This window comes from Scyliorhinus torazame, chromosome 13 (assembly GCF_047496885.1).
Source record: "Scyliorhinus torazame isolate Kashiwa2021f chromosome 13, sScyTor2.1, whole genome shotgun sequence".
Classification (NCBI taxonomy): domain Eukaryota; kingdom Metazoa; phylum Chordata; class Chondrichthyes; order Carcharhiniformes; family Scyliorhinidae; genus Scyliorhinus; species Scyliorhinus torazame.
The window spans coordinates 205,705,292-205,716,874 of record NC_092719.1 but is presented as its reverse complement, the minus strand read 5'-3'; the positions used below and the strand labels follow the sequence as shown (position 1 = coordinate 205,716,874).

The 11,583-nt window shown below is 48.4% G+C and overlaps 1 protein-coding gene across 4 annotated transcripts in view; it reads right to left on the bottom strand.

The window, feature by feature from the left end:
* Positions 1-1,474: 1,474 nt before the first annotated feature.
* The window catches only part of LOC140388562 (transforming protein RhoA-like), a 79,625-nt gene continuing 69,516 nt past the window's right edge, over positions 1,475-11,583 (bottom strand). For all 4 annotated transcript variants that reach the window (XM_072472963.1, XM_072472961.1, XM_072472964.1 and 1 more), the window contains 3 exons: positions 10,389-10,509; positions 7,029-7,159; positions 1,475-2,603 (listed from right to left, as the gene is read on the bottom strand). In XM_072472963.1, the coding sequence (XP_072329064.1) occupies positions 2,430-2,603; positions 7,029-7,159; positions 10,389-10,509 (426 nt within the window). In that variant the 3' untranslated portion in view covers positions 1,475-2,429. The remainder of the gene's footprint in view (positions 2,604-7,028; positions 7,160-10,388; positions 10,510-11,583) is intronic.

Genomic DNA, 11,583 nt, shown 5'->3' with positions numbered 1-11,583 from the left:
TGCCTCCATTTCTCCTTCCAAAGTGCATAACCTCACACTTTTCCACATTGTATTCAATCTATCACTTATTTGCCCACTGTCCTAGCCTGTCCAAGTCCTTCTGAAGCCCACCTGCTTCCTCAATACTACCTATCACTCTACAGATCGTTGTATCATCTGCAAACTTAGCAACCGTGCCTTCAGTTACTTCCTCCAGATCATTAATGTATATTGTGAAAAGTTGTGGTCCCAGCACCAACCCCTGAGGTACACCACTAGTCACCGGCTGCCATCCTGAAAAAGACCCCTTTATCCACACTCTCTGCCTTCTGCCAGTCAGCTAATCCTCTATCCATGCCAGGATCTTACCCTGAACACCATGGGCTCTTATTTAACAGTCTCCTATGCGGCACTTTGTCAAAGGCCTTCTGGAAATCTAAATAAATCACGTTCACTGGTTCTCCTTTGTCTAACTTCCTTATTACTAGAATATACCTCCGTGTTAATAAAATATACTTAGATAAGCCAGGGTGGTGGAGGGTGGTTGGTGTGGAGCATGAATGCTGTCATTGGCCCACGGGTGTTTAAGATGCCCACGGGTGTTTAAGATGAAGTAGAAAGGTCAAAACCTATAGTTGCCAAACTCAGCATTGAGTCCAGAGGGCCACAACATGCCCAACTGGAAGACGAGATGCTGCTCCTTCAGCTTGCACCAGGCTTCACTGGAGCATTGCAGCAGGCCAAGGATGGACATGAGAGCAAGGTACTGACTTAAAATGGCATGCATCAGGAAGATTGCGGACTGCATGAAGGTGTTCCGCAAAGCAGTCACCCAGTTGACGTTTAGTCTCACCAATGTAGGGACCACCAGGTTGGGAGCAGTGAATACAATAATCCAAATTGAAGGAAGGGCAAGTTAAACACTGCTTAACCTGTAAGGAACGTTTGGGGCCTTGAATGGTGAGGAGGTACAGCGGCAGGCGTCCACCTTCTTACAAGAGAAGGTGCCGTGGGAAGGGCATGAGGAGTTGGGCGTGAAGGAGAAGTGGAGCAGGGGGTCACGGGGAGCAGTCCCTGCGGAATGCTGGCGGAGGTGGAGGATGTGTTTCATGGTAGCATTATGCTGGAGCTGGCAGAGGATGATCATTTGAATGCGGAGGCTGGTGGGGTGATCGATCAGTTGAGTTAAATGGCCTATTTTGGTACTGTTTCAAGTAAGAAGCGCCGGATTCAAGTAAAATTTAAAATGGATGGGCAGCATTGAAGTGTTAAAACATTCTTCAAACTGCGCATTGCTTATTTCAACTTAAATATTTTAGAGTATTATTCTGACACTTTAGTGTCATGACTATAATTTGTCTTTCAGTCTCCTGCATTAGCTAAAACCTTCCAAGCCAATCAACTGATTTTTTTCTGATAGTTTACAGGTTAAGACATTTTTGTTAGGAACACACCCACAACACTTACAGGAAATGCAAAGAATAGACCCATGCTCTTTTTTTTTAAAAAACTGGCTTTTATTTTGCTATTAGTATTGCTGGTAACTATTTACTGATACAGCCAAAAAAAACAACACACCTAGTAAACTGCAAAGAGGTACATTCAGAACCTCAGATATATCTCCAATGTTAAAAACAAATCATAAAGGCAGGCAGTACATATACTAACATATGATAAATAGAAGGCATTGAATGCATGGTGCCACTGACCATGCCAACATGAGCTGATGCTCAGTTTTACTTCTCACAAACTGAACAGCAACTCCTGTTTAAATCAGCAAGTTGTCTGAGAACCAATAGAAACTTCCCACTTTTTCCCAACTCTTAGCCCTCCCCTGATTAAAATCTCCATGCTGTACATAAGTATGCTAGAGCCTGATTTGGTTTACATCAGTTATCCATTTCAGAAAGTTACCAAGCTTTTATACAAAGGGAATTCAACTTTTATTTTTTTCAATACACTTTTAAAAATTTCAGTTGAGGCTACAGTATTAGCGTTATGAAATCCAATTATACAAAAGTTGAATTAAGCTACATCTATAAACAATTGTGGCAAATTGACATCTTGGTTTATTTCTATGTTGAGCAATACAGGCTGACAAGAGTGCTATTTCCTACCAGTAAGGCTGCTGCACCTGTTGATCATGTAAAGTAGATAGGTCAAAAGAAAACTTATAGTAATGGCTAACCGAAGTTTAGGTGCATACATGCATTGTAAAATTGACCATAGCTATACATCAGCACACCAATGAGCTAGGAAAGAAAAACCTTGATTGGCTTTTAAATATTGATAGCAAACGGAGTTGTCAGGAACGATATTACAGATAAATGAAAGGCTAGTATAATCAAGACACTATCGTGCTAAGTTTAACAAACATCAATTCAAGATTTTTTTTAAAAATCAAGTGATTGTAAATGTGTGGTAGGGTGCACTTGGCTTGCATTCTTGCTTTATAGAACACTGCAAAAAGCCTTATGCCTAGGGCGTTTAGCTTGCAAGGCAGCCCGTGTGGCCATTTCAAAGACTTCTCTCACTCCTTCTTTAGTTTTTGCTGAGCATTCCATGTACCCATATGCACAAATCTTCGTAACCATTTCTTTGCCTTCTTCGGGTTTCACAGGCTCCTGTACAAGAGAAAGAGCACATGCAAGCGCAGAGAAAGAGAGGGGCGCGCGACAGCGAGAGGGGGGCGCGCGACAGCGAGAGGGGGGCGCGCGACAGCGAGAGGGGGGCGCGCGACAGCGAGAGGGGGGGCGCGCGACAGCGAGAGGGGGGCGCGCGACAGCGAGAGGGGGGGCGCGCGACAGCGAGAGGGGGGCGCGCGACAGCGAGAGGGGGGCGCGCGACAGCGAGAGGGGGGCGCGCGACAGCGAGAGGGGGGGCGCGCGACAGCGAGAGGGGGGCGCGCGACAGCGAGAGGGGGGCGCGCGACAGCGAGAGGGGGGCGCGCGACAGCGAGAGGGGGGCGCGCGACAGCGAGAGGGGGGGCGCGCGACAGCGAGAGGGGGGCGCGCGACAGCGAGAGGGGGGGCGCGCGACAGCGAGAGGGGGGCGCGCGACAGCGAGAGGGGGGCGCGCGACAGCGAGAGGGGGGCGCGCGACAGCGAGAGGGGGGCGCGCGACAGCGAGAGGGGGGCGCGCGACAGCGAGAGGGGGGCGCGCGACAGCGAGAGGGGGGCGCGCGACAGCGAGAGAGGGGCGCGCGACAGCGAGAGAGGGGCGCGCGACAGCGAGAGAGGGGCGCGCGACAGCGAGAGAGGGGCGCGCGACAGCGAGAGAGGGGGCGCGCGACAGCGAGAGAGGGGCGCGCGACAGCGAGAGAGGGGGCGCGCGACAGCGAGAGAGGGGCGCGCGACAGCGAGAGAGGGGCGCGCGACAGCGAGAGAGGGGCGCGCGACAGCGAGAGAGGGGCGCGCGACAGCGAGAGAGGGGCGCGCGACAGCGAGAGAGGGGCGCGCGACAGCGAGAGAGGGGCGCGCGACAGCGAGAGAGGGGGCGCGCGACAGCGAGAGAGGGGCGCGCGACAGCGAGAGAGGGGCGCGCGACAGCGAGAGAGGGGCGCGCGACAGCGAGAGAGGGGCGCGCGACAGCGAGAGAGGGGGCGCGCGACAGCGAGAGAGGGGCGCGCGACAGCGAGAGAGGGGCGCGCGACAGCGAGAGAGGGGGCGCGCGACAGCGAGAGAGGGGCGCGCGACAGCGAGAGAGGGGCGCGCGACAGCGAGAGAGGGGCGCGCGACAGCGAGAGAGGGGCGCGCGACAGCGAGAGAGGGGCGCGCGACAGCGAGAGAGGGGCGCGCGACAGCGAGAGAGGGGCGCGCGACAGCGAGAGAGGGGCGCGCGACAGCGAGAGAGGGGGCGCGCGACAGCGAGAGAGGGGCGCGCGACAGCGAGAGAGGGGCGCGCGACAGCGAGAGAGGGGCGCGCGACAGCGAGAGAGGGGCGCGCGACAGCGAGAGAAGGGCGCGCGACAGCGAGAGAAGGGCGCGCGACAGCGAGAGAGGGGCGCGCGACAGCGAGAGAGGGGCGCGCGACAGCGAGAGAGGGGCGCGCGACAGCGAGAGAGGGGCGCGCGACAGCGAGAGAGGGGCGCGCGACAGCGAGAGAGGGGCGCGCGACAGCGAGAGAGGTGCGCGCGACAGCGAGAGAGGAGCGCGCGACAGCGAGAGAGGAGCGCGCGACAGCGAGAGAGGTGCACGCGACAGCGAGAGAGGTGCGCGCGACAGCGAGAGAGGAGCGCGCGACAGCGAGAGGGGAGCGCGCGACAGCGCGAGGGGAGCGCGCGACAGCGAGAGAGGAGCGACAGAGAAAATGAGAGAGAGAAAAAAAAGATTACTTCAAATATATTATACAGAAATGTCGAATTCATATCCTAATTGGCTAGCCTACAACGGAAAATTGATATTAGTTCTAGACATATCTATACATTCACAAATTACCATAGATATGGGTCACTAAATTTAGTTATTAGTAGGGTAGATTCTTATTATTTAAGACCATTTGACATAGGAGCAGAATTAGGCCACTCGGCCCATCGAGTCTGCTCTGCAATCATGGCTGATATTTTTATCATCCCCATTCTCCAGCCCTTTCCCCATAACCCCTGATCCCCTTATTAATCACGAATCTATCTATCTCTGTCTTAAAGACACTCAGTGATTTGGCCTCCACAGCCTTTTGCAACAAAGAGTTCCACAGATTCACCAGCCCCTGGAGAAATTCCTCCTCATCTCAGTTTTAGGGTCTGAGATTGTGCCCTCTCGTTCTATTTTTCTTACTGGTGGAAACATTCTCTCCACGTCCACTCTATCCAGGCCTCAAAGTATCCTGTGAGTTTCAATAAGATCCCCCCTCATCCTTCTAAACTCCAATGAGTACAGACCCAGAGTCCTCAACTGTTCCTCATACGGCAAGCTCTTCATTCCAGGGATCATTCTTGTGAACCTCCTCTGGCCCCTTTCCAAGGCCAGCACATCCTTCCTTAGATACGGGGCCCAAAACTGCTCACAATACTCCAAATGGGGTCTGACCAGAGCCGTATACAGCCTCAGAAGTACATCCCAGCTCTTGTACTCTAGCCCTCTCAACATTGTCTACCTCATACGCTGCAGGAAAGGATGTCCCGAAGCGTGGTACATTGGCGAGACCATGCAGACGCTGCGACAACGAATGAACGGACATCGCGCAACAATCACCAGGCAGGAATGTTCCCTTCCAGTCGGGGAACATTTCAGCAGTCAAGGGCATCCAGCCTCTGATCTCCGGGTAAGCGTTCTCCAATGCGGCCTTCAGGACGCGCGACAACGCAGAATCGCCGAGCAGAAACTTATAGCCAAGTTCCGTACACGAGTGCGGCCTCAACCGGGACCTGGGATTCATGTTGCATTACATTCATCCCCCACCATCTGGCCTGCAAAATCCTACCAACTGTCCTGGCTTGACACAATTCACACCTCTTTAACCTGGGGTTACCCCATCTCTGGATCTGTAAAGATTTAATCACCTGCTAATGGTCGCATTCCCAAGCATTGTTTGGCATCTTTGAATCTGGCTATATATATGTTTCTGGAACATACCTCTTCATTCACCTGAGGAAGGAGCAGCGCTCCGAAAGCTAGTGACATCGAAACAAACCTGTTGGACTTTAACCTGGTGTTGTAAGACTTCGTACTGTGCTCACCCCAGTCCAACGCCGGCATCTCCACATCATGGCCTCTCAACATTGCATTTGCCTTCCTTTTTTAAAAGAAATTTACTGCACCAAATTCATTTTTTCCAATTTTAAGGGGCAATTTAGTATGGTCAATCCACCTAACCTGCACATTTTTGGGTTGTGGGGGCGAAACCCACACAAACACGGGGAGAATGTGCAAATTCCACACGGTCAGTGACCCAGAGCCGGGATCGAACCTGGGACCTCGGCACCATGAGGCAGCAATGCTAACCACTGTGCCACCGTGCTGCCCTTGCATTTGCCTTCCTAACTGCTGACTGAACCTGCACGTTAAAAAACACTTATTCAAGTGTTCACTAGAGTTTAGTACGCTGAAAATTGTGGCGACATTCGGTCCCGCTATCACTCCAGTTCCCAGAACAATAACTGAACTAGAGTCAAACTGTTAGGTGCATCAAGATCAACTTTCCTGTAGAAAGTCCCCCGCTCTGAAAAGTAATCTTGCAAACACAACGGTGAAAATATACACTCTGGATTAACAACCTCAAAAGTGCTTTTGTTTTGTTTCAGCATCTCCCAAAATATGTATTGTGACAAACCAAATTTACAAAAAATTGCAAAAGAAAATGGGAGATCTGGATCAAAGCAGAGTGTGGGATATCAGAAGAAACTTCTGACTGAAGTAGGAAAATAAAGTTGATGCTTTGTGTGGGCATCCTTTATCAACACTAATATGACTCTCAGTCTGAAGTACTAACTCATTGTGCTAAACTTTATTGATCATGGTTAAGTTCCATCACCAGAGCGGAAAGTGGATGCCAACCACACATTGGGCAGCCATGGAACCCTAGAGCATCATATGCCTCTGCCGCCAGGGCTGCCATCCAATTAAAGATGATGGCCCACTCTCAAGAACAACCAGGCCAATCAAAAGGCCAGCAACGCAGCAGCACCACAAACAGCCAAGGCTGCATCAGTGGTGCGAAGACGCCCTCAAAGACAGGTCAGCTGGGTCAGGGGCCTGGTGGTGGGTGACTGGGGTGGGGAAAAAGCTGTGATGCACTGGCTGTGCCAATGCTACGAGTTCCAATCAAGGGTTTTCTTGCCCCCACAGAACCTGACTCCCCACGTAGCAGCAAAGCCTCCTGATGCAGGCAAAATAACTGTGGAGGAAAGCAGTGGCCTTTAATTGGCCACATGAGTTTCAACACTGACAATATGGCACGTTGACAACAAGACACAGGCTCCCATCTGTCGTCATTTGCCAGTTCTCCTGCCTTCTAACCCATCGCTAATGGGCTGGGAAGATTCAATCTATTGTTTTTAAAAGAAGATATTGACAAGCCTCGGCTCTTTAGTCCTATATTTCTCCACTAACCTGCTTCATCTTTGCCAGTTCCCTCCTTGTGTGCTCATCATTCCTCAGGTCTTTTTTGTTCCCAACAAGGATAATGGGCACGCTAGGGCAAAAATGTTTCACTTCAGGAGTCCACTTCTCTGGGATATTTTCTAATTTGGAGGGAAAGGTAATAAACAGGTACATTTTACTTCATCTCATGGAATGCCAGAGCACAGAAGGAAGCCATTTGGTTCATCAAGTCTATACCAGCTGTTTTGAAGAGCCAACCAGTTAGTTTCACTTTCACACTCTTTCCATTTAGCCTTGCAATGTTTTAGCCTTCAAGCATTCATCAAATTCCCTTCTAAAGGCTAATATTGAATCCGTATCTACACCCCTATCATCAGGCTGTGTGTTCCAAAATCTTTTTTTTTTTTTTAATTTAGAGTGCCCAATTCATTTTTTCCAAATAGGGAGCAATTTAGCGTGGCCAATCCACCTAGCCTGCACATCTTTGGGTTGTGGGGGCGAAAGCCACGCAAACACGGGGAGAATGTGCAAACTCCACACGGACAGTGACCCAGAGCCGGGATCGAACCGCGGCGCCGTGAGGCAGCAGGGCTAACCCTCTGCGGCACCGTGCTCCAAATCCTTTTTAAAAAAAAATATTTTAATTAAAGTTTTCACATTTTATGCATTGTACACTTATTCAAGATTGTGAGAACAAAAAGAAAAGTACAGCACAGGAACAGGCCCTTCGGCCCTCCAAGCCTGTGCCGACCATGCTGCCCGTCGAAACTAAAATCTTCTACACTTTCTGGGTCCGTATCCCTCTATTACCATCCTATTCATGTATTTGTCAAGATGGCCCTTAAATGTCACTATCGTATGCCCCTTAAATGTCACTATAGATGCGACGGTTACAATTTACAACTTATTTTTTGGTGTCGGCCCCACCCCCCCCCTTCGCTGTTTCAGGGCCCTTTCCTTCACCGTGAATAGTTGTCCAGTTATTATGTGTGGGCAGTGCCCTCCTTCTCCTTCCTCACCATCACTTGGCCTCCCCTGTCTTCTTCGTCCCTCATCCCTTCCTGTTATCAGCCTGTTTTTGAGGGTTCTCCTTCGTGTGGCCTTGTGTTGGGCCCTCTGGTCTTTGTGTTGTCCGTTTTCTGGCCTCTCCCTTGTTTCCTTTCTTTGGTTCCCCCCTGCCTGGTTTCCTCCCCGCCCATTTCTGTCTGCGCCCTGTGGTCCCATTGAGTCCCATGTGTCCCCTCTCCCGCTTTATTGGTTGTTGGCTTCGAACAGGCCTCACAACAAGTTAACAAATGGCCTCCATGCTTTGTGGAAGCCATCCTCGGACCGTCTGAGGGTGAACTTGATCTTCTCCAGCTAGAGAAATTCCGCCAGGTCTGCCAGCCAGTCTGCAGCTGTGGGTGGTGCTGATCGCCAGCCGAGCAGGATTCTCTGGCGGGCGATTGAGGAAGCAAAACCAAGGGCGTCAGCCCTCTTCCCCATATGTAGTTCTGTCTGGTCCGATACCCTAAAGACTGCCACTCTAGGGCATGGCTCCACCCTCACAACCTTAGACATTGCTTCGAAGATGGTTGTCCAGAACCCAACAAGTCTGAGTCAGGCCCAGAACATGTGAGCATGTTGGCCGGGACTCCCTGGCACTGTTCACATTTATCCTCCGTGAAGAACCTGCTTATTCGGGTTCTTTTGAGGTGCGCTCTGTGCACCACTTTCAGCTACATGAGGGCTTAGCCTTGCGCGGGAGGAGGTGGAGTTAGCCTTGTTCAGTGATTCGCTCAGAGTCTCCACCCTATTTCCGTCCCTAGCTCTTCCTCGCATTTTCCCTTGTTTTGTCCAGTGAGGAGCGTGTCCTTTCTAAGAGTCGTCCTTACAGGTCTCTGCAGCACCCCTTCCCTAGACGCGCATCTCAAATCCTAACCACTCATGTCGCTTCCTTGGTCAATCAACTGAAATCTGTGCCCTCTGGTTTGGAGCTAGTTTCACTGATTATCTCTATCTTAACCCTTCCTGATTTTAGTTACGGCTATCAAATCTCCTCTTAGCCTTCTCTGCTCTAAACCTCATAACCCCAGTCCTCCAGTTCATCCATTTTACTATAATCCCTCATCCCTGGAACCATTCAAGTAAATCTTTTCTGGACCTGCTTCAAAGTCTTCACTCCTTATCTTTAACTGCAGTACCCAGAATTAGATACATTACTCCAGCTGGGGATAAACTAGTGTTTTGCATAGGTTTAGCTTAACTTCCTGTCTTTTGTACTCTATGCCTCCATTCATAAAGCCCAGGATTACATTTGATTTATTAGCTGTTTATTAAGCTGTCCTGCCATCTCCAAATATATTTCCATGCACCATCCCATGTCTCTGACTTTGTGTATACTCAGAGAACTCCCCCCCTTCAAAATATCAGTAAACTCAGTTTAGACAATGTTATGGTAGTTTCCAATTCACAGACAAATTGACACACAAGAGCCTTCAATGTCAGGAAGATCCCTTGCAATGTTTCCAGAAGACGAGTGAAAAGTCATGCCAAGACTAGCTGCTCTGTTAAGTTTTTTAAAATTCAGTCATGGAGCGTGGGCATCGCAGGCTGTGGCAGCATTTATTGCCCATCCCTAATTACCCCTGAGGGGGCAGTTAAGAGTCAACTACATTGTTCTGGGGTCACATGTAGGCTAGACCAGGTAAGGATGGCTGATTTCCTTCCCTAAAGGATATTAGTGAATCAGATGGGTTTTTAAGTCAGCAATGGTCATCATTAGACTTTTAATTCCAGATTTTTATTGAATTCAGATTTCACCATCTGCAGTGATGGGATTAGAACCCAGTGTCCCAAGCATTACCCTGGGTTTCTGGTTTCTAGTCCAGTGACAATATCACTAGGCCACCGCCTTCATGATATGTAAACAGCTGAGAATAGCTATGCAGCAGTAGGATTAAAGATATGACACACTAATGGTGGTGTGACTGTAGAATAACATTTTAGCTGCACACGATCTTACAGATATTACTTTGCAAGATAATCAACAATGAAGTCTGCAAATATGTTTCTTTTAAAAAGTTGTCAGTGGTAAATTGGGCACTTTTCAATTGGAAAACCCTTATATGATTAAAATTCTGGCTATCCATCTTCTCAAAAATGTGGTACACAATTCACTCATTTAACAGGCTTTAACTTCTTTAAATATTCTCTTGTATTAACGTTAAAATGATTATTCTTCATTTGAAAGGAAATAATTCCAATTAAGCACACCTGAATTACATCTCAAAAACTACCAATAAAAACACACCAAAATATGCAACCGGTGGATAGGAAAGAGATTAAATGCTCTGATTAAACCCCATATAACAAAAGGTACACCCTTACCTAAACTGTCAGGGCTATCAATAGAAAAACACATTAGAATAACGTCTGTATCTGGATAGGAGAGAGGCCTAAGTCGATCATAGTCTTCCTGTCCTGCTGTGTCCCAAAGTGCCAGTTCAACCTGCAGAAGAAAATTAACAATCAATTTTCACAATCTGAAATGGTCAAATTCTGCCCATGCAATGTGGTAATGTATAACGGACAGAAGGTCAGCCTGGTTAAATGTCTTTTGCCCTTCAAAATAAAACTCCCCTATATTTGTGCAACCCTTTTGAAAGGGTCTGCTTGCTGAACACAGTTTTCTACAGAAGGCAAAGTGTGAATATTGTTAGGAACTCAAAAGTGCGTGAATGTTAATCAGCTACTAATTTAGTTTAGGCTGTTGAAAAATTAAGCTCAGGAAGGAGGATATCTGAAGAATAAAGCACATTTTCCTTCTGCATTGTGTCAGGATCAAGATTTCTCAAGTCAGATAGAATATGGAAAAGATAGTTTTACTTTATTTAGCGTGCCTCAACCCACCAACTTCACATTTCCATGGATAGTTCCAATGCCAAAACTGGAGGCCATAAATATAAGATGGTAACCAATACATCAAATCGGGATACAGGAGGTATAGCTTTACCAAGAGAATAGTTAGAATGTGGAACTTGCTACTAAAAAGAGAGCTGATGCAAACGGCATAGATGGATTTAAGCAGAAGGTAAGCACGAGGGACAGAGGAATAAAAGGATATGATGATAGGGTTGGATGAAGAGAGATGGGAGGAGATTTGAGTGAAGCATAAACAGATCAGTTGGGCCAGAGGTCCAGTTTCTGCGCTGAAAGTTGTTTGCAAGTCCAAGTAACATTTGGATCTTGACACCAATTCCAAAATGTCAAAAAACATTCTGTTACCCAACTCAAGCACGCAATAGGGCAAATATGTTGTGGCTACTAGTTTTTTTAAAAACTGGTGCAAAGAGAGGTTTGGTCTGCAGTATTTATTCAGCGTAGGAGCACAGGAAGATCATATGGCTTGCAGGAGTAGCTTAGATGAAAAACAACAGCCATCAATGCTCCACTCATCAGCACCTTCCTTTCCCACCCAAATCAATTTTGAGAATGAACCTATATCAATACATAGTTTATCTTTTTCTCATTTACCTAGGTTTTGGCCTTGTAGTGAATGTCAGGTAACAGAATGTGGTCATTA